Source organism: Mercurialis annua, linkage group LG3 (genome assembly GCF_937616625.2).
Source record: "Mercurialis annua linkage group LG3, ddMerAnnu1.2, whole genome shotgun sequence".
NCBI lineage: Eukaryota > Viridiplantae > Streptophyta > Magnoliopsida > Malpighiales > Euphorbiaceae > Mercurialis > Mercurialis annua.
In genome coordinates, this window is record NC_065572.1 from 72,788,328 (window position 1) to 72,813,222 (window position 24,895).

The window sequence follows — 24,895 nt, forward strand, 5'->3', positions numbered from 1 at the left end:
TCTTTTTTATTATTGAACTGATTGATTTTGAGGAAATGATGAAAAATAGTCAGTTCACCAGTATTAAAAACATTCCATATCAAAACATCCCCGTAAACAATAGCTCAAAGAGTATGTTATATGGAAATAATGTTGCTAAATTTATAGGATCAGATCCTATCACAAACGCCAAAAAAATTCCGATCAAAAAGCTTTAACCTTTTTTTTTCTAAAAACAAACAGAATTTTTGTTTTGCATAGCGATTCCACAGTCGAATGGCAAATCAAGTTGCGGTAGTAAATCATAATCACTCTTTAACAATAACTCTGCATAACAATGCCCAGAAATATAGTGTATAAAGAATGTATTCCTCAGGCATGAAAACCAGTCACAAATTAATTTCTTTTATAAAAATAATAATAAATATAACTTAAATTACTGAGATATAACACATCCAAATATTTAAGTCTCCGACTTCTTGAATAACATGAACCCTTTACAAAATAAGAAAGACAAAAATCTAATACTATAAAAAATAATCATCTTCTTCATTTATTTCCAACTTTACTTTGATGTTCTGTTACTGTGACCTTTGGTTTGACCAGCGGCTGTCGACATGACTCGCAATAGCGCTGCAATTTCAGTGAAGGATGGCCTGGCCGCAGGGTTTGGCGCCCAACAATGCTCCATCAGCCTTTTCCATTCAGCATCACAGTAGCTTGGAATGGTTGGTCTCAATGTGTTATTTACAATTCCACCTGCAAGTCACCAAAATTTTTACAAACCTGTTATGCTTATCAATCTTTTTACAATTGGACACCAGAAAAGTTCATGCTTTTGGAACATTTTCCCGATATATTGTTCGATGAGATAACTCAGCAAATAACCCTCAGATTCAGACTTAATGCCGGGATTGGTTAATAAACATTATAGCACTTCTTATCTTTCAGTATGTTTTAAATCCATCACATAAAGGTTTTTTATTGACTACACTACTGAGTGCCAAAACTAGATTGAGTTGGCTTCATCCAATTTCAGATAAGCATGCTAAACCACTCGTCCGAGAAAACAAATACTGCTGAGTAAAAGCAAACTGCTCCCAAAGTGGAGCCAGGATCTTATCATGATCGTAGAATAAATGCATAAAATTATAGAGAATAAAGACTAGTAACATACCTATGATAGCACCATAGTGCATGTTGGCATATGGCTCCTCACCTGTGAGGATCTCCCACAGGACGATTCCAAATGAGAAAACATCAACCTGAGAGCATAAATAACTAAAACTTTAGAGAATAAGATCTCAAAGGCGGATTACACATTAAGGACTGTGTAATCAACCAAGTTCCACATCTTTTCTAAAGTGGATTACAGAGGACGAAATTTCTAAAACTTCATTGCGTAGCAACTTTCTTTGTCATATTACGTTTATAATAGCCAACTAAAGATCAGGATTATTTTTTTACAATGTGTAATATTTCCTTCATAACAGCTGCAAACTCCTGCATGTTTATACATGAGAACCGTCTGAACCTTATGTTTGGGTGAATGAAAAAACTCCATTAGCTGACAACATTACCTTTTCTGAGACCTTATTGCTGCCACCATTTAGCAGTTCTGGTGCCATCCACGGTAGTGTTCCCCGTACACCTCCAGAAACCAAGGTATTTCGTTTAATTTTTGATAGGCCAAAGTCCGCAACCTGTGCCATCAGTTAAATTGGAAAGATTGTTAAAACTAACAAATCTTGTAATGGGTTTAGTTTCTGTTGATTCTACTAGAAATTACCTTACAAATGGGCCTCTGGGGATCTTTCAAATTCACCAGCAAGTTGTCACATTTCAAATCAAAATGCACAGTATTCTTTGAGTGCAAATACTCCATTCCAAATGCTGCATCCATAGCTATTATAAGTCGCTTGCGACGATCTAGATGCCTGCAGGTTAAGATTGGAACAGATAAGTAGATAAAATCCTAAAGCGCACACTAGCAAGCCAGCAGAAGAAAGTTCAAATATCCACAATTCTTTTTCTGTTGCAGCCACTTTATAATTTATCCAAAATTAATTTACAATAGAAATTTATAATTTTATACACAAAAATCATTAACATGAAGTCATGAGCAAGAAAATGCCAAACTGAGATTTGAATTACTTGAAAACAGGATTACCTATCCTTCTTAAGCAAAACATGTCTAAGAGAACCATCAACCATGTACTCTGCCACAGTAGCTAATGTCCCTCCAGGTCCATCTTGCACTACACCATAAAATGCCACCACATTGGGATGGTGAAGCTTTGAAAGAATTTCAGCTTCCCGCCAAAACTCTGATGTCTGGGAATGAAAAATCAATAGTATTACTTAGTATTATTTAAGACATAAAGAAGAGAGGAATATAGAAGGAACTCTCAAGTCTGAACCAATGTATTTCAACTGAAGCCAAATATAAAAAACTAATATTGTCTGCATAGTTTGATTAGAATAATGAAGGAATGTATTGTGTGATAAAATCATCAAACATTTAGCAGAATAGCACATAACTAAGGTTAAGAGGAAAAAGAAATAGTGAAACATCTCAAAGGATGGAGGAATAAGTACCAATCTCTCTTGCTCTGATGAGCGACCAGAGAAACAGTTCTTCTTCAGTCTCTTAATGGCAACATCAGATCCCCTCCATTTTCCATGATACACAGTCCCAAAAGTACCAGAACCCAGTTCTCTAAGCTCTTCAAGATCACCATTTTTAATGACCTGCTATGCATAAAGAATTAAGCCGATGTATCACTGAGGTCAAGTGGATGTTGGATTATGCTGAAACTACCAGATTCAAAGACGACAGCAAGCAGAAGGACACAATATGCATATGTACATGCAAGTTATAGACGTGGACCGCAGGGCCAAAAAGAAGAAAAATGAGAGAATGAATAAGCATATTGTTGTTAATAAATTTATAGGATTCCTCAGGGAAGAAAGTACAGATACAAAATATGAAGTGTTAGGTCCAGCAGCAAATGCATGTATTTCAGTTAGGACCTTGGATGTAAACAGGGTTATATCTGCAAGATGCAAATAGTTAACCTGTTCAACTTTTTTCCCTTGTAAATTTCTGCTGGATTATTAGTCATTTGAAACTGATAGACAAAAGATTGAAAATATGCAATAAAGTGAGATCTACAGCTAAATTTACTCATATTGGGACTTTCCAATTGGAGAAGTAACTAAACTAATCAATTTATCATCATTTGCAGTTCTACGCAGAATTCCTTAAAACTCAGTTTGCATTCTGCAGATAGCTTGAGGAAAAAAAACAACCCTCAAACTTTAGGAAGTAAAGATGACTCAGAAAGTGTGAAGCTTTCTGAACAAACTCAACTCAAGTCTCAATTTCTTTTAATCCTAGTTTCGCACACGTGGGTCATAACGTGACTCGTCATTTTTTCACGGATCATTATAATTATGCCATTTTATTTTATTTATAATTAAAATTAAATTATTTAAGAGTTCTATTAAAAATAAAAATGATACTTCATTTTATGAATTTCAAAAATTATTTGACATGAATAACATTTATTTATAATTTATTATATTAATTACATTTATTATAATTTATACTAATATCTTTTATGTATAATTACTATTAAATTAGTTAGAGTAATTGTTGGAATAAAAGATATATTTATGAGTTGGATTAAGACTAATAAAAACTATAATTTATCTCTAACTAATTTAATATTATAGCAAAGGTTAGACAATGCTAGAAAATCCGCTAATATACACTCACTAATTAATACATTAATTACTAGGATTTTGATCTTGATATGACTTATTTTAATATCTATATTATATGTATTGTTTTCTATAACATGAACATGAAGTTAGAAAAGAGTGTGAGTATTACAAGGAAACTACTACACCCTTATTTAAACAGAAGTCTACTTTTAATGATTAAATAATTATTTTAATTTTATTATTAAATACTAAATGACATGTTAGCCTACGAATTATCCACTTTCTCGGTCCATCATAACTCATTCCAGGTCCTAGATTTCTTTTTAGTCATCTATTATTACATTATAGATATAGATATGAGTAGAATTGAGATTTCTGAGAGGAACAGATCAAGGGCACACATTAAATTGTTTCAGATATACATGCAAAAGATCATACCTGCAAAGTATTGATGTCAAAATCTACCAGGGATGGATCAAGAGGAGGTAGGCCAACATTTCTATTTTCTAGCTTCGCACCCTACAAGCATTAACATGCAGTAAATTTCAATCACCAGACAAACAAATGAAAAATTATATTAAATAATCACATAGACAAGATACCTCATAAGCAGACTCTGGTGATTTCATATTTTCAACGATAGCACCAAACTGTGTACTTTCACTTTCCTTCATTTGCGAATGACCAAAATCTGAAAGCATGGCAGAATCAGCTCCCATCATTCCAGGTAAATTTTTCTTACTTTCTTCAACAAAATTGTGATGGGAATACTCCTGGCCAATTGATACTTCATCAGTTATCAGAGGTTCAAAGTGATAAAACTTCTGATCCCCTTCTTCAACTTTTGCAGCTGCAGAAGCATTACCAACACCATCCTGGTCCATAAGAGAAACATCTGTCTGAACAAACCCTTCTTGTGCCAACTTCTGAAAATATGACCAGTGCTTTGGCTCATGATTTTCCATATTCACACTCACACCAGCTCCATCTTTATGCATAGTGCCAACACCGGAGGTAGTCTCAGGAGTTATTGCACTAGTAAATATCTCAGAAAGAAAATCATGAGGGAACCTGTCGTTAATATCTACAGTGATATCTGCCTGCTTTGCGGCCGGAACACCAACGGGGGATATCTTTTGAGAAATATCTTTTGCCGACTCCTCTATCCCAGGAAAGGGCTGAGACTGTCTATAATTGTTATTTCCAGTAAAATCCTTGTTTGTCTTCTCAACAAGCTTAGGTTCAGAGAAATTAGATGCAGGATTCATCTGATTCATGACAGAAATTACTTTCCCCGTGGCAGGATGTCCGCCTCTAGTTTCTTCCACTCCCTCATGCAGGACTTTCTTATTATTGTCTGTGGCATACTCTGTATCACAATCACTCCTAAGAAGAACATCCCTGTTAACAGAGTCTTTATCAGCTAAATTACTTGAAACCGCCTGCTTAAACCCATTGTCCAACACATCTTCATCATTATGCTTTTTACTCGTATGAGAAACAGCACCAGCAAACTCCTTGTACTTCTGAAGTTGGGCAAGGCCATCATTGATGGTTTGAGTGTCTGAATATGATGTTTTTGAAGTTGATTTTGAATCTTCTGTATTGGGAGCGAGATTGCTGTGATGCAACTTGTCAACCGCTTCTGCAACTGAATTAAGCAACTGAGAACCAAATGAGTCATCAGACTTAGATAACCTATTCAGTAATTCTAATTGCTCCCTAGGTATTCTTTCCGAATAGTAAACTCTTGGAGGCACCGATGGTTCCAGGTAGCTTAAGTCAATCAGATTGGAATCAGAACCAGCACAACTAGTACCAAGAATACCATCAGTGGCAGGACATTGATCATCTTCGCGTGAATTAAGCCCCTGAACTAGATTTACAGCATCAGCAGATGACGAAACCTTATCAGTTTCCTGGCACTGCCCCTCATTTTTTGAGTGCAGAGAATGAAGATCTCCTTGTCCAGCTGCGAGTGATGCCTCATCCATTGGAATAGGGTATTTATTTTTTAGAGGATGACTCTTTTCAGAGTCAACCTCTAGCTTAAGGGAACCATCAGGTTTCAGCTTCTCCTCCTTTTGCAATACTTGTGAGTAAAGCCCCTGAAAGTTGGTGCTTGGCTGTCTGTCATTTAGACCTCCTTGCTGATAAATAGCCATATGAGGAGTTTCCTCAAGAGGGGAGAAATTATGAGAATTGTGGTGATTTTGTAGCAGGAACTGCTGACTTTCTTTGTGATCCATCAATTGGCCCCGATAAAAGGGTGCATGGTTTTCATAGGCATTAGAGGAGACTTGAGAAATTGGTTGAGCAGTTGATGGTGGAGTACTGAATCCAACTGAAAACGTTTCCACTTTACTTGTCTCCTTGTCAATGTTCAGTCCTTCTAGCTCATCTAAATTGTTCCCTGAAGAACTTGCCAAACCATGCAAGATCGAGTTTTTTCTAGATCCTATGTCCATGCCATTAACAGCAACTACATACTGAACCTCAGAATCAGCCTCCACACTGCCCAAGCCAAATTGAGCATCCTCTAAATCACTCATAGAGAATAAAAACATCCTAAGCTTCTGAGACCCTTCTCTACCTTCAACTTCAATCCATTCCTCCATCATATTCAACAAATCCTCATCACATGAAACAGAAACAAGAGCATCAAGATCCTCTCCTGGAAGTTGATATTTGATCACATGAGCTTGGTTATAAATTGCTAAAGTTTTCTGCTTAAGCTCCTGCCATGAAATATCCATCAGTATACGTATAATGCGTGTATCACCTCCAACGTATCTGAGCTTTCCATCGCTAGGGCGGGGCAGAACTTTACCACCGAAGCTGCAGAGAACTTTCATCTTTCCTGACAGGCTATCAGAGTTTCCTGAGGAGGTATATCCAAGCACGGGTCCTCGACTCCCATAACCAGAAGAGGTTCTTGGCATTGACTGAACAGACCCATAGTTGCTTCTCTCCTCATGCAAGGAGGAATTTGCTCTTTCAAATCCTTTTTGACCTTTATCTACTACAGTCAGCATTGAGATGTCTGACCCACTTTCAGACCCCGTATGACTAATGCCTAAAATGCCTTTTAGTTCCAAATATCCTGTTGCATAATTGGGATCCCCCGCTGTATTTGGGATGGCAGGCTTATTATGATTGACTCGGTCCCGCATAAACTCGAGTGCAAACTCCTCACCTGTCTGTATGGAAAAATTTACAGGTTTTACCTCTGATACATTTAGATCAGGAAGCCGCATGTTAGCATTTCTGCTGCCAATAGGGTCTGACATAAATGATTGAGATGCAGGCAAGAATGTCTCATGTCCAGATTCCCTGGAACCATATTGGAATGGCTTATGCATTTCTGATGGGTCCATTGCAATTTTTTTCAGGTTCCTCTCCATTTAAGTTGATTGGATTGGGACTAACCCCAATGCCACGAAGATTACATGAGACATGCATACCAACATCCCATCTAGCACACAAACAAACAAGCTTCTAATAATTTATAGTCCTGCTTCTGTTCAAGAGATCTTGGAAGATTCCTCGGCAATCCTAAACAAAAGGTAACTGCATTCAGAACTTCTTATGTAAAGAAAATATAAACAATAGTTAGCACAGGAATGACTGAGATTGCTTAAAAATCTGAAACTATAATAGCAACTCACATATTCCCCCTAGAATAACCCAAATATTAGCTTCAAAATCTACTAATGTAATAAAAAAAGTGGTTGTCAACGAGCCATCAAAACAAAAACAAAAAACTCAACGGGTTCCCACCACTAACTACCACCTCTTTAAAGTTATACACCAGCAAGTTAAGCAATGGATTGTATATCATTAGTTACTTTGAAGTTTGACAAAATATCTAGACAATAGGCATATGAATGCAATACTACCTACTGAAATCAAAAGTTCAACTACTTTAAACTCATTAATGTCAAATCTCATCCTGAACTCTTCTTCTGTAGTCCTTTTTTTATGTTTCTGACTTAATTTCTTAAGCAACCATAATCATAAAAGTTCTACAAAATCTAGCCTTTGAGCACCATCATAATACGAGTAAATATAATAACTAAAGGTATTTCCGGCCTAACCAAAATTACAATCGAGAAATTCCAAGTAAACTGATTTAACTAACTTGGTGGCTTCAGAAAAATAAATGCAAGCACAACTTAAGAAACTTGTGGTATTTGAGCCAAGTAGATCAAAGTCAACTCACTTAGACCATACAGCTAAATTCTAAACTTAACAGTATCTTGATCACAAAATAACCACTTAACGAATTCGAATACGAAAAATCGACATATCATTTGGTAAAACATAATTCTCACACAACTTAAAAGCAAAAAATCAAACCACAAATATCATACAGATGCATCTACAAATGCAAACATTCGATTGACTTACTCTCACTATAACTAAACTCCAAATCTAAACCGTTAATCGAATATCAAAACGGTTCGGTTTTTTTCACAGATCAATTGCTCATCAACAACAATAACCATAAACCAAATTATAAATAACAAAAGATCTAAAAAAAATCAACGATTAACAGAAATATAAACACATACCTGAAATAATTAACAAGCAATTGAACCGCCGACCGTAAAATCAGTACCTAATAAAAACAGTGACAATAAGGATCAAATTGTACACTCAGATCAATTGTACTTCTCAATTTTCCCTCGCTTTCTCTCAATTTCCATGGCTTTCTAGCTCCTCCATAACTGATTTCTTTTGATTTCTCTATTTTTTTTTCTTTTAAAACTTGGACTTGTTCAGATTCAAATTTGAATTTTATTTTTGGACAAATAAAAATCAGTTGTGTTTAGTGAGTTCTTCTGCTAAGTAAGGTAGATGGAAATTGTTTAAATTGCTGGATCGTCCTTCAACATTTGGTTTTTAATTTACTTAAAGTGCCGCTGATATTTTGGTTTTGACTAGTATTTTTTTGTTAAATGAAATGAGATATTCTAGACAGGATCCGGTGTTTCTCGTCGACCATGTGATTATGAAGAGTGAGAGTTAATAGGCCAGGTGTATGGGCTGGATCTCAGGTTGCATTATTGAGAAAATGCAACTGCATGTACAATTGTTATATATATATGAATTTTATAATAATATAATTAGTTTAAATAAGGCCTAATTACTTAAAAACCACCCACCTTGAACTTTTTTTTCGTTTATACCCTGACTTAGAAAAAAAATTCATTTATACTCTGACGTATGTGTTTATGTTTCACCTCTACCCCGAGACACTAAATTAACCTCTTTTTATTTAGAAAAAAGTTTAAAATAGTCCTTCATTTAGAGAAAAATTCATTTATAATTAAACTCTAATTAGCTTAGGTTAAAAATGAAGAACTATTTTAAACTTTTTTCTTGATGAAAAGAGGTTAATTTAGTGTCTCGGCGTAGAGGTGAAATATAAATACATACATCAAGGTATAAATGAATTTTTTCCTAGATCAGGGTATAAACGAAAAAAAAGTTCAAGGTGAGTGGTTTTTAAGTAATTAAGCCTTTAAATAATTATATAAAAAGTCTTTTTTCTTTCTTTTCTCACTCATATAGAAAAGACATAAGGTATAAAAAAGCCTTCGAATTTTTTTCAAAAGTACTGATCAGCCTTTTTATTTTATCTGTGCACAATTAAGCCTCTGTATTTTTAAAATTGAAAAATTAAACCCTTATTATTTTAAAATTGAATAAATAAACCCTTTTAGTTTACTTTTGGGACACTTACCCCCTCAAATTTTTGGTAAATATTTTAAATATTAAAATTATTTTTGAACTTTTTTCCTATATGATTATGAGAGACATGTCAGCCATTAACGAGTGTTTCTAATAATGTTGGATGAAATCGGATATTTGTTCTATTTGAAAATGAAGAGGGCTTAATTATACCCCAAAAAAATAAAGGGCTGATTTGTACTTATGTGAAAACTACGAAGGTTTTTTGTACCTTTTGCCTATAGAAAACTATAGCCATTGAAAGTTTTTTTTATTAATTTTTTGCTTTGGTTGCTGTTAATGGTTTATTTTTGCCGTTAGCTATAGCCATTTATTTTTTTATTGCTTTACAATAATATAAATGGCCGACTCAATTTTATGTTTTTTGTTTTTGTTGGTAAATACATCGACGAGGCGCATCAATTTCAACATATATACAAATCAAGAATTATAGATAGATTAAGACTTTTTAAGAGCTGGAGATGAATTTATTTATGGGTTATATTAGTTTGTTTTTTAATATTTTTATTTCACCAATTGTCTTTCTTTACGAAAGTTTTGTTGTTCTTTCTATATGAAAGGTTTGTTTGTCTTTTTATGAAGAATTATTGAGTTTTCTGTTAGATAGAGAAGAATTGGATCTTATTTTGATATGTAATTTTTATTTTTAATTTGTAAGGCAATCTGCGAATCAAGATTTTACATTTTGTTTCATGTCAGGTCATTAGAAACAGTTAATACCCTTTATAAATTCTTACACTTGTAACTACTTAATATTAATCGAAGATTATTCGATTGTAAAAATAATATAATTAATTGGTCTAATTTAAAAATTGGATTTGATTTTGATTAGGTTATTATGTAATTTGGTTGGATTAGGAGTGTTGCCACATCAGTAATTTGTTGAGTTGGCAGTGACGTAGCGGACATGTTGGCAGAAAATCCCCAATCAAAAAATTGCTACAAAAACTACTAAATATGCTAAAACGGATTAAAAAATTGATTTTTAAAGATTTTGATATAAATAATAAGATTCGCAAAGATTTAATATTTTTTGGTGATTCAGATAAACTTTTACTATAAAATATTAAAAATGAAAAAAAAAATTAAATTTTTAGATTATATAGTTTAAAAATATTTTTAGTTTTTATTACTTTTTTTGGATAAATTAGTTTATTAATTATATAATTATATATTAAAAATCAATTATAATAAACCGCATCAATAATAATAATTTATATGTCATCTATCTCAATAGATTCAAGGAAAGTGAAGAGAATTTGGACTTGAGGGAATTTGGACTTGAGAGAATTTGGCCATGTTTGGTTTATGGAATAGAATAGCATGAAATAGAATAGTTATTCCATAAATAATTGAATAGCCATTTTTTAGTTTTTAAAGAAAGTGTTTATTTCACAAAATCATGGAATAGCAATTTTTTGGAATACCTATTTCATGAATGAAAGCAAAGAATTGTTATTCTATGCGGAATATTTATTCAATTCCGCACTTTTTTTCATAAACCAAACATGGCCATGTTATATATACCATCTCAACCAGAGTGGAAGCTTTTTAGCTAAGGAAACTGTCCAACTATTTAAATCATCCATTTTAAATATTTTTTTGGCGGAGAGGGCGGTCATCCACCGTGGCCCTGAGTCCACCCTTGGTAATAATATTATTTTTGAAATTTTATTACGCTGAAAAAGATCAAGGGCGGCAGTATAGCTCATGTCAATGATGTGGCTCCCCAATCTTAGCTACTACACTAAACCCCAAAGAATAAATTGAAATTGAACTCAAAGAATAGTTATGTAGTTATTTTGGATAGCAATTACATAATTAAAATATCATGAAATTAATTCATTAATAGAGTCGGTTCCCATCGCCCTCTATGTGTTGCCAATTTGATAGAGACATGCAGAGTTTTATATTGCAATTATATTATGGTTTCTGATATAAAAAAAGAACTTGACAAATTTTGTTATTTGATTTATTTTTTTTATTAATAATAGTGCATTTTACATTTTTTGATTGTCAACTATAAGTTTATGGTTTGAAAATCAACTCTGCATCCTTTTCTTGACATAGATGTGTATGATGAGCCTAATCATAAATTTCGAAATATTCACTATAATTTTGCATTGATACATTTTATTTTTTAAAACTATATCATGGTATAGTTTTATACTTGATTAATTAAAATTTAATATTATATCTCACTATTTTTTTATGAATAATATCTCGCTATTTAAATTATATTATTGATGGATGATGATAGTATAAAGGCTTAATACCTCAAAAAAACCTCGACCTTTTAGCCTTTTTTCAATTCTACCCTGACGTTGGAAATTGGTCAATTTTATCCTATTCCGCATTTTTTCGTTTCAATTGTACTATAATTTTTTAATTTTTCACAATTTTTTTATTTAAATGATGAAATTATTTAATTAACTAAGTTTAAAGATAAAATTAAATTTATTTCCATTCAAAAAAGAACAAATAAGTCTTTTATTTTTAAAAACTAACTAAAACCATAATCAAATTAAAACTAATTTAAATTCTTAATTAATTTAACTAAATCTAAATAAATTTTCAACATATACAACTAATATATGCTAGATATGAAGAATGTTTTTTATTTTTTTCCAAACGAAAAAAACGTCAATTCAATATTTCAGGGTATAATTAAAAAAACAAAAATGTAAAATAGGGTAAAATTGACTAGTTTTTAACGTTAAGGTAGGATTGAAAAGGGGTTAAAAAGTTGGAATTTTTTGAGGCGTTAGGCCTTGTATAAATAATTGATGGTACAGATTAAAATTTAATTTGATTTAATAAATTAATTGCTTGATTTGTCAATCAATTATCATTATTGGTTGTGTATTTATTTCTCAAAACCTTGATGAAAAGCAGGATGTCATGGAGAAATTATTAGATAGACCGAGTGTATCACGTCATCCGTAAACTACGCCACTTATAATACAACACTTCATTAAAAAATATTATAATATTATCATTAACATTTAAATGCATTTATTCTATAATTATTACAATACTGCCAGCATTTTAATGAGGTGTTGTATTATGAGTGGCTTGATCTACGGATGACGTAGTAAATTCGGTCTACCTAAAAATTTATCAGATGTCTAATATCTCAATATGCCAAGTGGATTTCTTAATAGCTCATATTCTTTATATTCGAAATTAATGCATACTCCCTCTGTTTTAAATAGAAGAAATAGTACATGAAATTTTTCATTTTTATTTTCCTGAATTTAATAGTGTAACAGAAAAAATAACAATTTTTTTATTTTTTTATTTTTCGTAAAATTTTGTACCATCCGATAAAATCGGATAAATTGCGAATTCAACGGGTTATAATAAGAATTCATGAAAGAGATTATTCTATTTATGCAATATTGAAATTAGATGTGAATAGATTTGAAATCCATAATTTTTATGGTTATAATTATAGAAAAAGAGTTTTTTATCGGAATCCTTCAAGTTTTTTTGTTAATATATAATAATTGGTGGCATGAAACTATATCATCCGCCTTAAAAAAACCTATATTATCCGCATGTTACATACGGAATAAAATACCTTATAAGAAAATTGGTAAAACATTTTATGAGTTACGGAAAGCTATATGCCTAATCCTAAATATTTAAAAGTGTGGGAGTGTCTTACTAAACTGATGTTTTTTGCATGATTCTAAAAAAAAGTTTTAAGACTTCTGATTGTATATTTATTGGATATGTTGAACATAATGCTCATATAGGTATTTTGTATTGAAAAGTGATGTACTTATGCAATATAATTGTTGAAAGTAAAAATACAAAATTTTTCGAGAATGTGTTTCTATTAAAAACCGAGTCAACTTTTCACGTGCCTATTGTAAATGAAAATGATACTGTTAGTTCTACTGAGGAGTTGAGATGAAGTAAAAGACAAAGAATTGATTTTTTTTTTTAAAATAACTTTTGTATATATTTGGTTAAAAATGACCCTTTAACTTATTCTGAAACGATTTTCCTCTTTCAATCTTTTTTTTAGAAAAAGAGCTATTAAAACTGAAATCGCTTCCATTAATTAAAATATATCTGGATTTTAGTTGCTTGGTTTTCTGGCGTAAAATTTATTGCTTGTAAATGGATTTAAAAAAATATATTTTTGAAGGTTCAATTGAAAAATACAAAGTTAAATTGGTTGCAAGGTTTTACTATTTTTTTGTAACCCAAAATTATTTTATATAATTATTACTACATATTATTTAATTATTGAATGCTCATATGAGGAGTCCATATTTGACATAGTCTAAAACAAATTCGGTTAACTTTCGAAAATTTCCCTATATATTTACACGTTTATTCTACTAAGTCATTATCTCTATCACGTTTAAACCACAATCGATTTTCCGACGTGTTAAATATATCTTTAGTGCCATTATTTTGTGGAATATGCTAACATTGGCGAAATGTTCTTTAGAATAGTGACATCTTTTTACGCCTCGAGCTTAATTCTTTTCTTTCTTTTTATGTGTTACGAACAGCATATTAAAGGCTTATATCATGCTGAAAACCAAGAATATACGAAAAAACAAAGAACTTTAAAAATCAATACAATAACAATAATTAAGCTGTATAACAAATATAAATATTATAAAAAATTGTAAAATAGTAATATCTGAAAATTAATTCGGCATTTGAAAACGGCACAAAGGACATAAATGGCTTCTCCGGAGCCACTTCTTAATACAACGTCCATGAAACACATGAGAGCACGGCAAGCGAGTCACACTATACCCAACACGAAACGTTTCATAGCAGATAATACACTGCTCACTACTGCTCCTCTCGCCCCTAAATCTCTCCCCCTTCAAACCTAAAATAAAATCCTTCCTCGCCGGCCGCATAACCGCCGTCTCCGTCGGAACACCAGCAACAATATTCGCCGGAGCTTCACCGTAGCTCACAACCGTAATGTCGAGCACAAAAGGACTGGCTACGAAGTATTCGTTATCTCTGACGCACACAAATCTCGGCAAAGACGACGAGAGAGCAAAATGGTGAAGATGAGACGCTGCATGGCTCTGATCAGTCGGTATATTTGAAATAGTGCGAAATATTAAATAATTTAGCCATTCTGAAGCTGAGTTTTGGGATGATAAGGTATTAGGTCGTACCCATATTACGTGGTCACGTATAATTATGGAGTCTCTGTCTACCCAATTGCCCTGTGAGTTGAGCACTCGTTGAACTTTGTGGATGACTAACTTGACGCAGAAATTAACGGCGGAGACTGGGGTTAACGGTAAGAATACTTGTGCTACTGAATCAACGAAGGCATTGCATGGCACTGGCACCCATGTTCGGAATTCGTAACGGATGTTTCTGTCGTGACCGTTTGAGTGGACGAGCGAGAACGCCGGGTCGACGGAGATTGCTGGCTGTGACATTATTAATTTGTCTGTAATTAAATCGACGAGGAAGATGGTTAGAATTTGGTTAGAATCAAGCTCTCTATTTATATATGCATGAATTTCTTTTTCTTTTGGACGTTTCCTTTTTAATTTCAATTAATTTCCTAGATGAGAAGCAGTATCCAATTAGTAATTTAATTTCTTGTTTGGGATTTTCTTTTAATTTGAGGAATGAAGGCGTCAACTTTTCCTGTATACTAAAAATTAGTAGAATTATCCGACTTATAATTATTTTTAATTTTTTTAATTGAATTTGTAAATAACGTTTCTAAAATTTTCTTATTCTAAAAATTAACAAATCTGGAATGTATTTTGTCTTTACATTGGTGGATGATTCTTATTTAGACAGAATTATTGTACCGTGCAATAGCTCAAAATAATACTAATAAATTTTGTTTATTTTATAAACTAGAATATAACTTTAATATAACAATATAAATTATGATTTTACTGATACAAAACTTGCAAAAAATAATAATAATATCTTCACTTTAAAAAATTTATTATTTTTAAATTTGTATTAGAATGGTGAATCCCCCAGCTGGATTGGACTACAACATGGGCTCAGAATCTCAGCCCAATTACCATCGCCGGAATGTACCACGCAGGGACGAAGATATTTGGATAAATAAAAAACAGGGTAGAAAGTGAACGGAAAACTGAACGGAGAAAAGAAATGTTAGCGCTAAGAAGCAGTAGTGTTATTCCAAAACCAAATTGCTTTACGAAAATTTACAAAACCCTAACTACCAACTCTCAGAATCTCACCATTTGTTTCTCTTCCAATTCGAAGACTCGTCAAACATTCTCTGCAACTACGTCATCCTCGTCGTCTAATGTTGTAATTAACTCTCCATTTTCAGGTAATTTCTGTTATAATTGGATTCAGTTAAATTAATTTAACTTATGTAAATACTTTGATATATAATCATTTAAAAAAATTACAGGATTGGAGGATAATTTGGTAGGTTATGTAATGGGAAAGAAGAAAGCAACTGAAGCGGCTCATCTGTAGGTACATTTAGCTTCCGTTTAATCCTTTTGTGTCAATTTTAATTTTAAATTTAAATTTTTTGTATTAGTATTTGATTTTGTGTAATTGATTTAGGGTATGGAAGAGTGTTATACAGAAAGGGGATACAGTGATAGATGCAACTTGTGGTAATGGGTATGACACTTTAGCTATGCTTAAATTGGTGGCGGATGGTTCCGGAAATGGCCGCGTTTATGCAATGGATATGCAAACGGATGCTTTAGATAACACCGCGACTTTGCTCAATGAAAATGTCACTTCTGAGGAGGTTTTGTTTATTTTTATTGATTACATCCTGTATTTCTTTTTGTGTGCATGTAATTTATGAATTTATGGCTGAATTTCCCATCATTAGCATGAATACGGAAAATACTGTGTAGTATCTATGTAGCATGAATACGGAAAATACTGAAACGGAAAATGTAAGCTTTTATAAGAATTGTTATAAATATAGAGTTTACGAGTTTAAGAAGCGATTCTTGAAATAAAAGAAACCAAAATGTAAGACTAGAGAAGTTTTCGTGAAGCATAACTTACTTAGTATGCAAATAATTTTATTCCTTTTGATTAGTTGTCATTATTAGTGTTTGATGAATTTCAAATCTTGTGCAGAAAGATCTTGTCAAGCTTTTCTCCATATGTCACAGCAGAATGGAAGAAATACTTCCGGATGATAGCCGTGTAAGGTACTTGCTGTGCTCAAGTTTGGATTCTTTTCTTGCTTCACTTTGCCCTTCTTTTTACTTTTCATGATAAATTGAATGCATTTTGAAAGACTTAAGTTATGATTGACATTGTCGATTCTCAAATAATAGTCGTAAATTTGCTCATCTCAAACCTCTATTCTTCTTGTTTTCTGCTTTCTTGCTAAACCTCTCTTATACATCCTTTCTTTTTTATAATGCTATTAACCTGGTCAGGATAGTCATCTACTAAAAATGTAGCTCAATTTTACTGCACTTCTCAACCTTTAGAGACTAAAGGACTGTTTTAACTTTTTAAAGACTGGTTGCTTTCAACTTGGGCTACCTTCCGGGAGGTGACAAAGCTATAACAACGGTGCCGGAAACAACATTTTTAGCATTAGAGGCTGCAAAGAGGGTGTTATTGCCAGGAGGGCTCATCAGTTTAGTTGTCTATGTGGGGCATCCTGGTGGAAGGTCTATATTTTTTGGCTGATCAAATCCCATACCTTGCAATTTATCATTTAAGGGATATTTTTTTAGTTTATGGATACTCTTACATTTGTGTTATTTAATGTTTCTGCAATGTTACGAGTCTTACGACTATAACTTAACTGGCATGTTTGGTTGTATTATCCAGGGATGAATTGGAGAAGGTGGAAAGTTTTTCTTCAGGGTTACCAGTAGATGATTGGGTCTGTTGCAAGTTCCAGATGTTAAACAGACCAGTGGCGCCAGTACTAGTATTTTTATTTAAAAGATGAAAACACTCGAGAGAATGATAAACAATATTGGTTCTTCGGAATTGTTGTATAATAGTAATTTTTAGTTTATTGCCCTTTTATTTTAATTATTTCATTCAGCTAAATATCTTTCTTTTTAGTTGCTGTTCTGTTTCTTCAGTCCACCAAATTAGCAAATTTCCATAATACGCAATCAGTCAAATCAAATTTCTATTAGACAGACAACAAAAATAAAAAATGATGGTCAAATTTCAAAAAAATGAAACGATCGCGATGGGACTCGAACCCACAATCTCCCGCTCCGGAGGCGAGCGCCTTATCCATTAGGCCACGCGATCTTTGTTGAACAATAGTCAATTATATTGGTACAAGATCTATTGTAAAGAGTGAAAAAAACCAAACCAATATATTAATGCAAAATTATTACAATACGAAAAAACATAAAATAAACGTAAACAGTAATGAAAACACAAGCCTTTTCCTCATCCCTCTATTATTTGCCTAAACAACAAGCCAACAATCAACAAAATAACATAGACTAGTGGCATCTTCAAGATGATGATGATGATGCAGGAGTAGTCTTAATCTTGTACCGATACAGAACCCTCTTCTTTTTGAATGCTCCATTCTCAATACTTATCACAATCTTTCCAGGTTCTTTGTTAGTGAACGCGTTCCGAATTGTCCCATCCTGCAGACTAATCCTCCGACTCTTCTGAACAATTATAGTATACGAACTCTCGTCGGCCGGTACGAACTCCTCCTTGTAGTCTACTTCCCAACCAGATACCATCACATCCCACATTATTGCATTCCCCACCTGGTCATCCAAAACATAACTTGCACATCAAGCATATGATATAGTTTAATGGATCATTAAAAATTGAGAGAATGTACCTGAGGTGCAGGGATTTCTATGATTTCTTGTGCTCCAGATTTGATAAAAACTTCGTTTGCTTCGTCTGAAACTGAGAAATCTGAATCCTTGTCGCGTTTCAGTCCTCCGTATTGAATGGGAATCTGCGACGGAGCAATGTACTTCAGCAAGGTGTCCAGCACTCTGGTTGAGCGGGCGTACACGAATTTGTTCCTGGTTCTTTGAGATAAGGAAGGCGCGAAGAGTGCGCTATATGCGTAGTACCAGAACGGAACATTGATAAAGATCTGTACAATAAAGCCATTACAGTCGCATTAACAATATACATAAATGTCAGAATGGAAAGAAAACTGTGAAAATGCGTACGTTTTTAACGACGAATTCAGGATAGTTATCCTGGAATAGCTCGACAGCTTTCTTGGAGGCGCTACGGATATCTTTTCGTGTAGGTAACGGAGTGTTCTTGAGATCGTTGATTTGGAGCAATGTGCATACGCCGTCAGCCGTAAAATCAAGCTTCTGAATGGCTTTCTCCATCAGCTGAATCCTTCCTCTGATGTACTTCTCACGCTTCTCTTCAAATGTTTTGCCATTGATCATTTCCTCATTTCCGAGCACCACGAAATTATTGTAACAAACCGGATGTCCGCTCCGATCATTTCCTTCAACGTAGGCGAATAAAGTAAGATCAACATCAATTTCTTCATCCAAAATCGAATCAATTTTATTCTCCTTTCGCCATTTCAGAATATTTCTCAACATCTCATAAGCATCGTTAACCCTGAACTCTCTAGCCCTGAGTATCTTGAGTAGCACGACATCAGTTCTGTTATCACCTTTGCTGGCTAGTAATGGAACGCCCCACAGTGCAATGTCTTGGTCTACATGAATCACAGGCTCAGCTTTTTCAGGATTAGCCTTCTCCTCCGTAGCCGCGTCGAGCTTGGCTACATGTTCTTCTTCCTTTGTCACTTCTTGAATTGCATCCACGACTTCATTTTCCACCTCTGCCTCCGATTTTTCGACCTTCTCTTCGTCGACAATCGCGGGTTTTTCTTTCTGATCTTTCTCTTCTCCATCTTTTGGTGATGTTATTACAACTTCCTTTTCTTTCTCTTTTGTCTCCTGGAAGAGTTTGTTAAGCAGAATAGCTTCATCAATCTTGGACTTGAATTCAGACAATGCCTGCTTCTCACTTTCTTTAAGATCAGAGATCAGATTCGTCTCAGGTTTCGGTGACGATGATACAATATTATCTTCTTCGTCAATTTCCTTATTTTCTTGAGCAATTTCTTGAGCTGTCACATTTTCAGCTTCAGGTTCTTGAAGTGGAGCAATGATGTGTTCGGAATTTGGTTCCATTTTCGGATCTTCAGAACTCACTTCGGTTGCCATGATAATGAAGAATGATTGGTAATTGGGGTAGTGAGAATTATGAAATGGTTGAGGGTTGTGAAGAAGATGTGAAGGGAGAATATGGTTTGAAGTGGACTATAAGAAATATTGGCCTCTAATGTCCCATGTTTTTCTCCAACATATTTGGGTGGTAAGAAGAGGAAGAAGCTTTCAAACTTGACAAAAAAAGAAATTTAATTTTAACTACTTGTAACTGATACAAAAACTGTCTAAAATTAGCAGTCTTCATTCATCTTGTATTTGTTTCTATGCCAAACACTATACGCAAACATTGCTAGCTCTTGGATGTTAAGGTGTGATAGGAGCAAACCAAAAAAACACATGCTCCCCTAAAAAACTAAAAACTAAAAAACTGTTAGAGCCTTTTAAATCATAAAAATTATTCCGTTCTTTATTTACTAGTTAGAGTATAATTAATTACTAGTTATAATTTTATATATGTTTTTATATTTTGAATATGTAAATTTACTTATAAAAAAACATGTAAACATATTACTCTATATTATATAAATGTATTTATTTTTTATTTAACAGGTTGAATTAATAATTGAATTGATTGAACCATGATCATATAGTCACAACGGTTCAGCCACCAGGGATTCAGTTTTTAAGATGCTGCTAATCATAATTTTTGTTTTTAAACGGCTCATTATAATCAATACTTTATGTTTATTATAATTTTGATTAGTTTTTTTTTTCTTTTATCCTCATTTATTATTAATCTTTTATATTTTTACTTTGTCACTATCAATTGTTGCTCTGGAATAGAATCACCCTACAAAAAAACACGATACGACCTTAAGTTCTAGTACTAGATAACTCTTTCTCAAGTTCTGACCTTTTTATATTTAAATATTCGGAACATAATGTACTCTGATACAAAGGTTCAGATCGTAAAATTTCTCACATTAGACATTAAGTGCAACTCGAAAGTGAAAACAATGGCACTCTTGTTATTCGATTGTTTTAGATACAGTTTTCGTCAAAATCTGAGAATTAAACAGCACAACCATATGTGTTGCCTATTGCTGCCAGGACTCTGGATTTACGAAGTTTCAACAGGCGTATCAGGATGAGCTCCCCATTCAGTCCAAGATCCATCGTAGACTGGGAGATCGTGCTTTCCGAGTCGATACATACCCTGAAACACAACAATATAAGAGCGGCCACTTTCACTATTATTCTATATAGAATGAATCTTTGGATTAGAGCAGAATAAGATTCAAGTGTTCTAAGTTTCTTTGTGGAGCAATTCTTGAAGTTTAGACAAGACTCTTGGTTAGAACATTCTAAACTTAGTTAAATATACACATTCATCCACCATAACGAGTAAAATGACTACCATTTCTCACTAATTTTTTTGTTTATGTATGTGTTTGTGGGTGTGAATGCACATTCTCTGGCTCTAAATTCGGTCATATTAAGCCCAAAAACCGACTTGTAATGAAAGTACGTAGCAGAAGTACAATAAATACCAAAGCAAGAATGCAAGCAGTTACGCCAGTTCCACATGTAGCACCAACAGGGCTTTCCAGAGAGATGCCTGTATAATAAATATGTAAGAGAAAAAAAATCATAGATAAGCCAACTTGAGGCTAAGGATACATTTTTAAACACTAAACTGTTTAAATGATTATCTATAAAACAAGTTCTAATATAATCAATCCACACCTGCTTGATCAAATCGTTTTTTAAGCTCATCAGCTGGTAAGAGTGTTTGGGAAGCATCTAACATCTACAAAGAAACAGTCAAACAGCAACACATGGATGATGAAACAGAAGATGAAAAATAGAGCCTGTAAGAAGATCATATCCTCGTAACAATGCAATTATAGTCAAAAAAATATAAGTTACTATCTTACCTGGGGAAAAGGAATGCACGTGCTGCCAGGTACATGGCCGCTTCTCACTCCCTTCCGAGGTTCAGGTACAGCTCCATCAAACCTGCAAGAGAAGTTATTGTTCTTCAACAAATCCAAGTAAACCATTTCTATAAACGATATTGAGTAACCATTTAGTTTTACAAAACTGAAAAAAACGTAAGAGACACTATCACAACAACTGAGCAAGTTATTAGAAATACATACCTCGGTTTTGAACGGGCATCTATGAGTTGGTGAGATTTGTCCTCTATGTTTTTCCTAACCTGAAAAATGTCTCAAAGTAAACCCACATCTAGAAAAGATAATCCAATTGAAGTATGAAAAAGATTATAAGATAGCAATTAATGGAACTAAACCTGATCAAGAGACCAAACAAGATGTGGCTGAAACTTTGTCTGAAATGTGACTGGTCCAACCTGCAGTGGAGACATACATGAGATTCAAATATAATCAAAATGAAAAATTGTAAGTCAACTTAAAAGATTGCAGTTTAAGAACTTACAGTCTGGCCCTGATATACTTTCTCTATTGCCTCACTGGCGGCGCTGGCTTTCAAGATGGCATCACCAGAGGCACTAGATTCAACATCATATCCTGATGCACGCCATCTTGGCAAGCCTCCATCCAATACCCAGATTTTGTCGTGGCCAAAGGCTCGAAACATCCTTCTCATTCGAATGAGAGAAAGCAAAAGAATTTAGTCACTTCCTATAAGTTATAACACAACATGTATGGAATTGATAGAAGTTTGACATATTTTTTATTTATCTCACCACCAGACACGAGCAGCACTAAAAATGCCTTTCCCATCATAAACAACCAAGCCATCGTTATTCTCAATTCCAAGGGCGGAAACAGCAGCTGCAAAGGCTTCTTCCGATGGTAACATGTGTGGCAACTAATACAAACTCATTATTTTCACAATCAGATAAACAAATTGCAAGTAAGAGATACTGTATCTAGAATCTTAATTTGATTAAACTTGGTCAGAAATTTCCTTCATTCCTATATTATTTTTTAAGCATTTAAAATTACAACTAGATAGATATTAATATTATTATTTTCATATTTATAGATGAATTATGCTAATCTTCATGTCTCGTTCAGAGAATTACTATAATTGTGATGCTTGAGCAACATGCTTTTGATAGTCAGAACTCCGAAGTCGTGTTTCAGTCATGCTTAAATAGAGAATTTTCACAATGTTTTCAGTAATTACACAAAGCAAACAAATTAAAGGCCTTGATTGCAAAATGGCCCTTTCCTCTACAAACATTAAATATGCGCAAAACGTCTGAGTCGCTCAGTAATGTTATTCAGAAGTATGGCGAGGTAGATTAAAATAAGAGATCATAATCGGATAGATACCCATATTAGACAGAGAATGAAGGAGGAGAAGCATGAGACTATGAATACACATAAGAGCATGCCATAACACAGACTTACTCCTGCTAATCAATTGCATACACTCATGTGGTTACATATATCACTAAAAAGAGAAATCTTACATTGGTAGTTCGATTTGCTATCCCATCTATATCAAAATAAAGAGCACCAGGAATGTGAGCAACCTGATAAGCAGAGAATACATTAGACAATAATCAATCCGGGATGCTTTCTGAAGTGGACTCCATGACAACAAGTGAGCATCAAACAAAGGACTTAAAGCAAAATTGTAAAATTCTGTATAAAAACCAAGTATTCATGAGTAATTTACATAGTAATATAAAATCAGATCATATCCAATTCAAATTTAAAATGTAGTCAACCTGATACTCTTGAATTGGATTCCTCTGTTCATCTGGCAAGTACCAGGAGGCATCCAACACCTGTACGAAATAAACTAAACTGTGACAAATATGTTCAGGATGTGAATGGCTGCAACATAAGCAATAAAGACAGCTGATAAAATAATTTAACATGCAATTTACAGAATGTCACACACTTGCAGATAATGACCATAGCTTACAAAAGCTTGTAGAGCTTCTCCTATTGAATGTAGTTTATCCAGTTCAAAAATCATTTTTCAATAACATTAGCTCCACACAACAACATGATCTTGATAGTTATACCAAAGCATAACCACCAAAGTACGAAATGATTCCACAATTTCAAAACAGAACATGAATGGATAAATGAAAATGCAAATACCTTCAAATCAGGCTCCTTAAGATTTGCATGGAGCCAATCAACAGACACAACAGGTTCATTGGCAGGCAATGATTCTGTAGAAAACTTAGCTTTTTGCCCAGCCACCGAGGAAGCCATAACACGAGGAACCGAGCCAGATGCCTTATGTGACAAATACACAGAGCTAGCTCCAATATGAAATAGTCTCTTCTGCATAACATCAATTACAAACAATGAATATCTTGATAATGCCCACAAACAACCAATAACCCGAAAACTAACTTCAAAGGAGCAAAAATACGCAGTCAACTAACAAATTCAGCACAAGTAATTCAATTCAACCTTGAAAACAACTTAAAAAAAGATCAAAACTTTTAAGTACCCACTAATCAGAAAATCAACACCCACAAATTGAAAACAATTATGTATACAAAAAAAAGTCTAAACTTTATAAAAACCCAGATAAGATTATGAGTGATATAGAGTGAACTTACGGTGAAAAGAGATGGGATGAGCTGGGTTTTGGAAGAGAGGAGGTGGGAGGAGCGAATCAGGCGGTGGCTGAGTAGGGTCCTGGTGAAAGCGGTGGCTGCCATTTTTTACTTAGAGACCATACAAATTTAAATGTAAATTAGGACGTCTAACATTTTTCAAACGAATGAAGCCAAAAAGTATTCACTAACCTGAGTGATGGGTGCACAGTATACAGTATTACTACCCAGTCCCAGGTAATAATAATTGAGTTTATTGGCGCTTTTAAAGTGCAGCTTAGCGTAAGTGGTGATAAAGATGTTATTTTTAAGTTTGGGTAATTTCTATGGCCTGTTTTTCTTTTTATGACATAATTACTAATTTAATGTCTGTTTTACGTTAGAATATAAAACAAAACAGAAAGTGTTGAGTTCAAGATTCCTATAGCATATTGTATGTCTCATTATTCTGAATTTCTATTGTTTTCATCTACTTGGATGTATTAAATTCACAATTTGTTTATTATGATCTTAGCTTAATTGATGCTCAACTTCCAACTTACACAAATTAGTAGAATAAAGCTCAGTTTAATTCATTTTGGAGATATAGTATAATTTGTTGAAAGACATTGAAGAAATAATTTCATTCTTGGGGGTTTTACTGATTCAGCAACACACTTATGATTAGTGGCAGACTTAGAAATCGTTTATAAGGTGGGCAGGATTGTTCTAA

The 24,895-nt window shown here is 33.6% G+C and overlaps 5 protein-coding genes and 1 non-coding gene across 7 annotated transcripts; 1 reads left to right on the forward strand and 5 right to left on the reverse strand.

Moving 5' to 3' along the window:
• Window positions 1-329: 329 nt before the first annotated feature.
• On the reverse strand, window positions 330-8,649 carry LOC126673046 (uncharacterized). Its single transcript, XM_050366998.1, has 9 exons — window positions 8,283-8,649; window positions 4,311-7,263; window positions 4,147-4,227; window positions 2,578-2,730; window positions 2,150-2,313; window positions 1,769-1,916; window positions 1,560-1,682; window positions 1,157-1,244; window positions 330-738 (listed from the first exon to the last, which is right to left on the reverse strand). Exons 2-9 carry the CDS (start codon window positions 7,110-7,112, stop codon window positions 545-547), a joined length of 3,753 nt encoding a protein of 1,250 aa, XP_050222955.1. The 5' UTR covers window positions 7,113-7,263; window positions 8,283-8,649; the 3' UTR covers window positions 330-544.
• A 5,489-nt stretch (window positions 8,650-14,138) lies between these two features.
• Window positions 14,139-14,903, reverse strand: LOC126672974 (uncharacterized). Its single transcript, XM_050366919.1, has one exon. It carries the CDS (start codon window positions 14,901-14,903, stop codon window positions 14,139-14,141), a length of 765 nt encoding a protein of 254 aa, XP_050222876.1.
• Window positions 14,904-15,546: 643 nt separating this feature from the next.
• LOC126671328 (uncharacterized) lies at window positions 15,547-17,493 on the forward strand. Of its 2 annotated transcripts, XM_050365090.2 has the most exons (6): window positions 15,549-15,790; window positions 15,875-15,938; window positions 16,036-16,228; window positions 16,573-16,646; window positions 16,965-17,120; window positions 17,284-17,493. In XM_050365090.2, the coding sequence occupies exons 1-6, from the start codon at window positions 15,604-15,606 to the stop codon at window positions 17,405-17,407; spliced, it is 798 nt and encodes a 265-aa protein (XP_050221047.1). In that variant the 5' UTR covers window positions 15,549-15,603; the 3' UTR covers window positions 17,408-17,493. The 2 variants fall into 2 exon arrangements, with proteins under 2 accessions (XP_050221048.1, XP_050221047.1); XM_050365091.2 differs by lacking the exon at window positions 16,965-17,120 and having other exon boundaries at window positions 15,547-15,790.
• Window positions 17,494-17,651: 158 nt separating this feature from the next.
• On the reverse strand, window positions 17,652-17,724 carry TRNAR-CCG (transfer RNA arginine (anticodon CCG)). The gene has a single exon. It is a non-coding gene; the product is annotated as a tRNA-Arg (tRNA).
• Window positions 17,725-17,773: 49 nt separating this feature from the next.
• LOC126671654 (patellin-4-like) lies at window positions 17,774-19,731 on the reverse strand. Its single transcript, XM_050365439.1, has 3 exons — window positions 18,630-19,731; window positions 18,284-18,550; window positions 17,774-18,206 (listed from the first exon to the last, which is right to left on the reverse strand). Exons 1-3 carry the CDS (start codon window positions 19,656-19,658, stop codon window positions 17,937-17,939), a joined length of 1,566 nt encoding a protein of 521 aa, XP_050221396.1. The 5' UTR covers window positions 19,659-19,731; the 3' UTR covers window positions 17,774-17,936.
• Window positions 19,732-20,570: 839 nt separating this feature from the next.
• LOC126674176 (thiosulfate/3-mercaptopyruvate sulfurtransferase 1, mitochondrial) lies at window positions 20,571-24,473 on the reverse strand. The gene is made up of 13 exons (XM_050368583.2): window positions 24,376-24,473; window positions 24,187-24,294; window positions 23,714-23,902; window positions 23,332-23,391; window positions 23,071-23,133; window positions 22,336-22,460; window positions 22,065-22,227; window positions 21,919-21,978; window positions 21,767-21,825; window positions 21,542-21,623; window positions 21,351-21,414; window positions 21,155-21,222; window positions 20,571-20,820 (listed from the first exon to the last, which is right to left on the reverse strand). The coding sequence occupies exons 2-13, from the start codon at window positions 24,286-24,288 to the stop codon at window positions 20,725-20,727; spliced, it is 1,131 nt and encodes a 376-aa protein (XP_050224540.1). The 5' UTR covers window positions 24,289-24,294; window positions 24,376-24,473; the 3' UTR covers window positions 20,571-20,724.
• Between the last annotated feature and the right edge of the window lie 422 nt (window positions 24,474-24,895).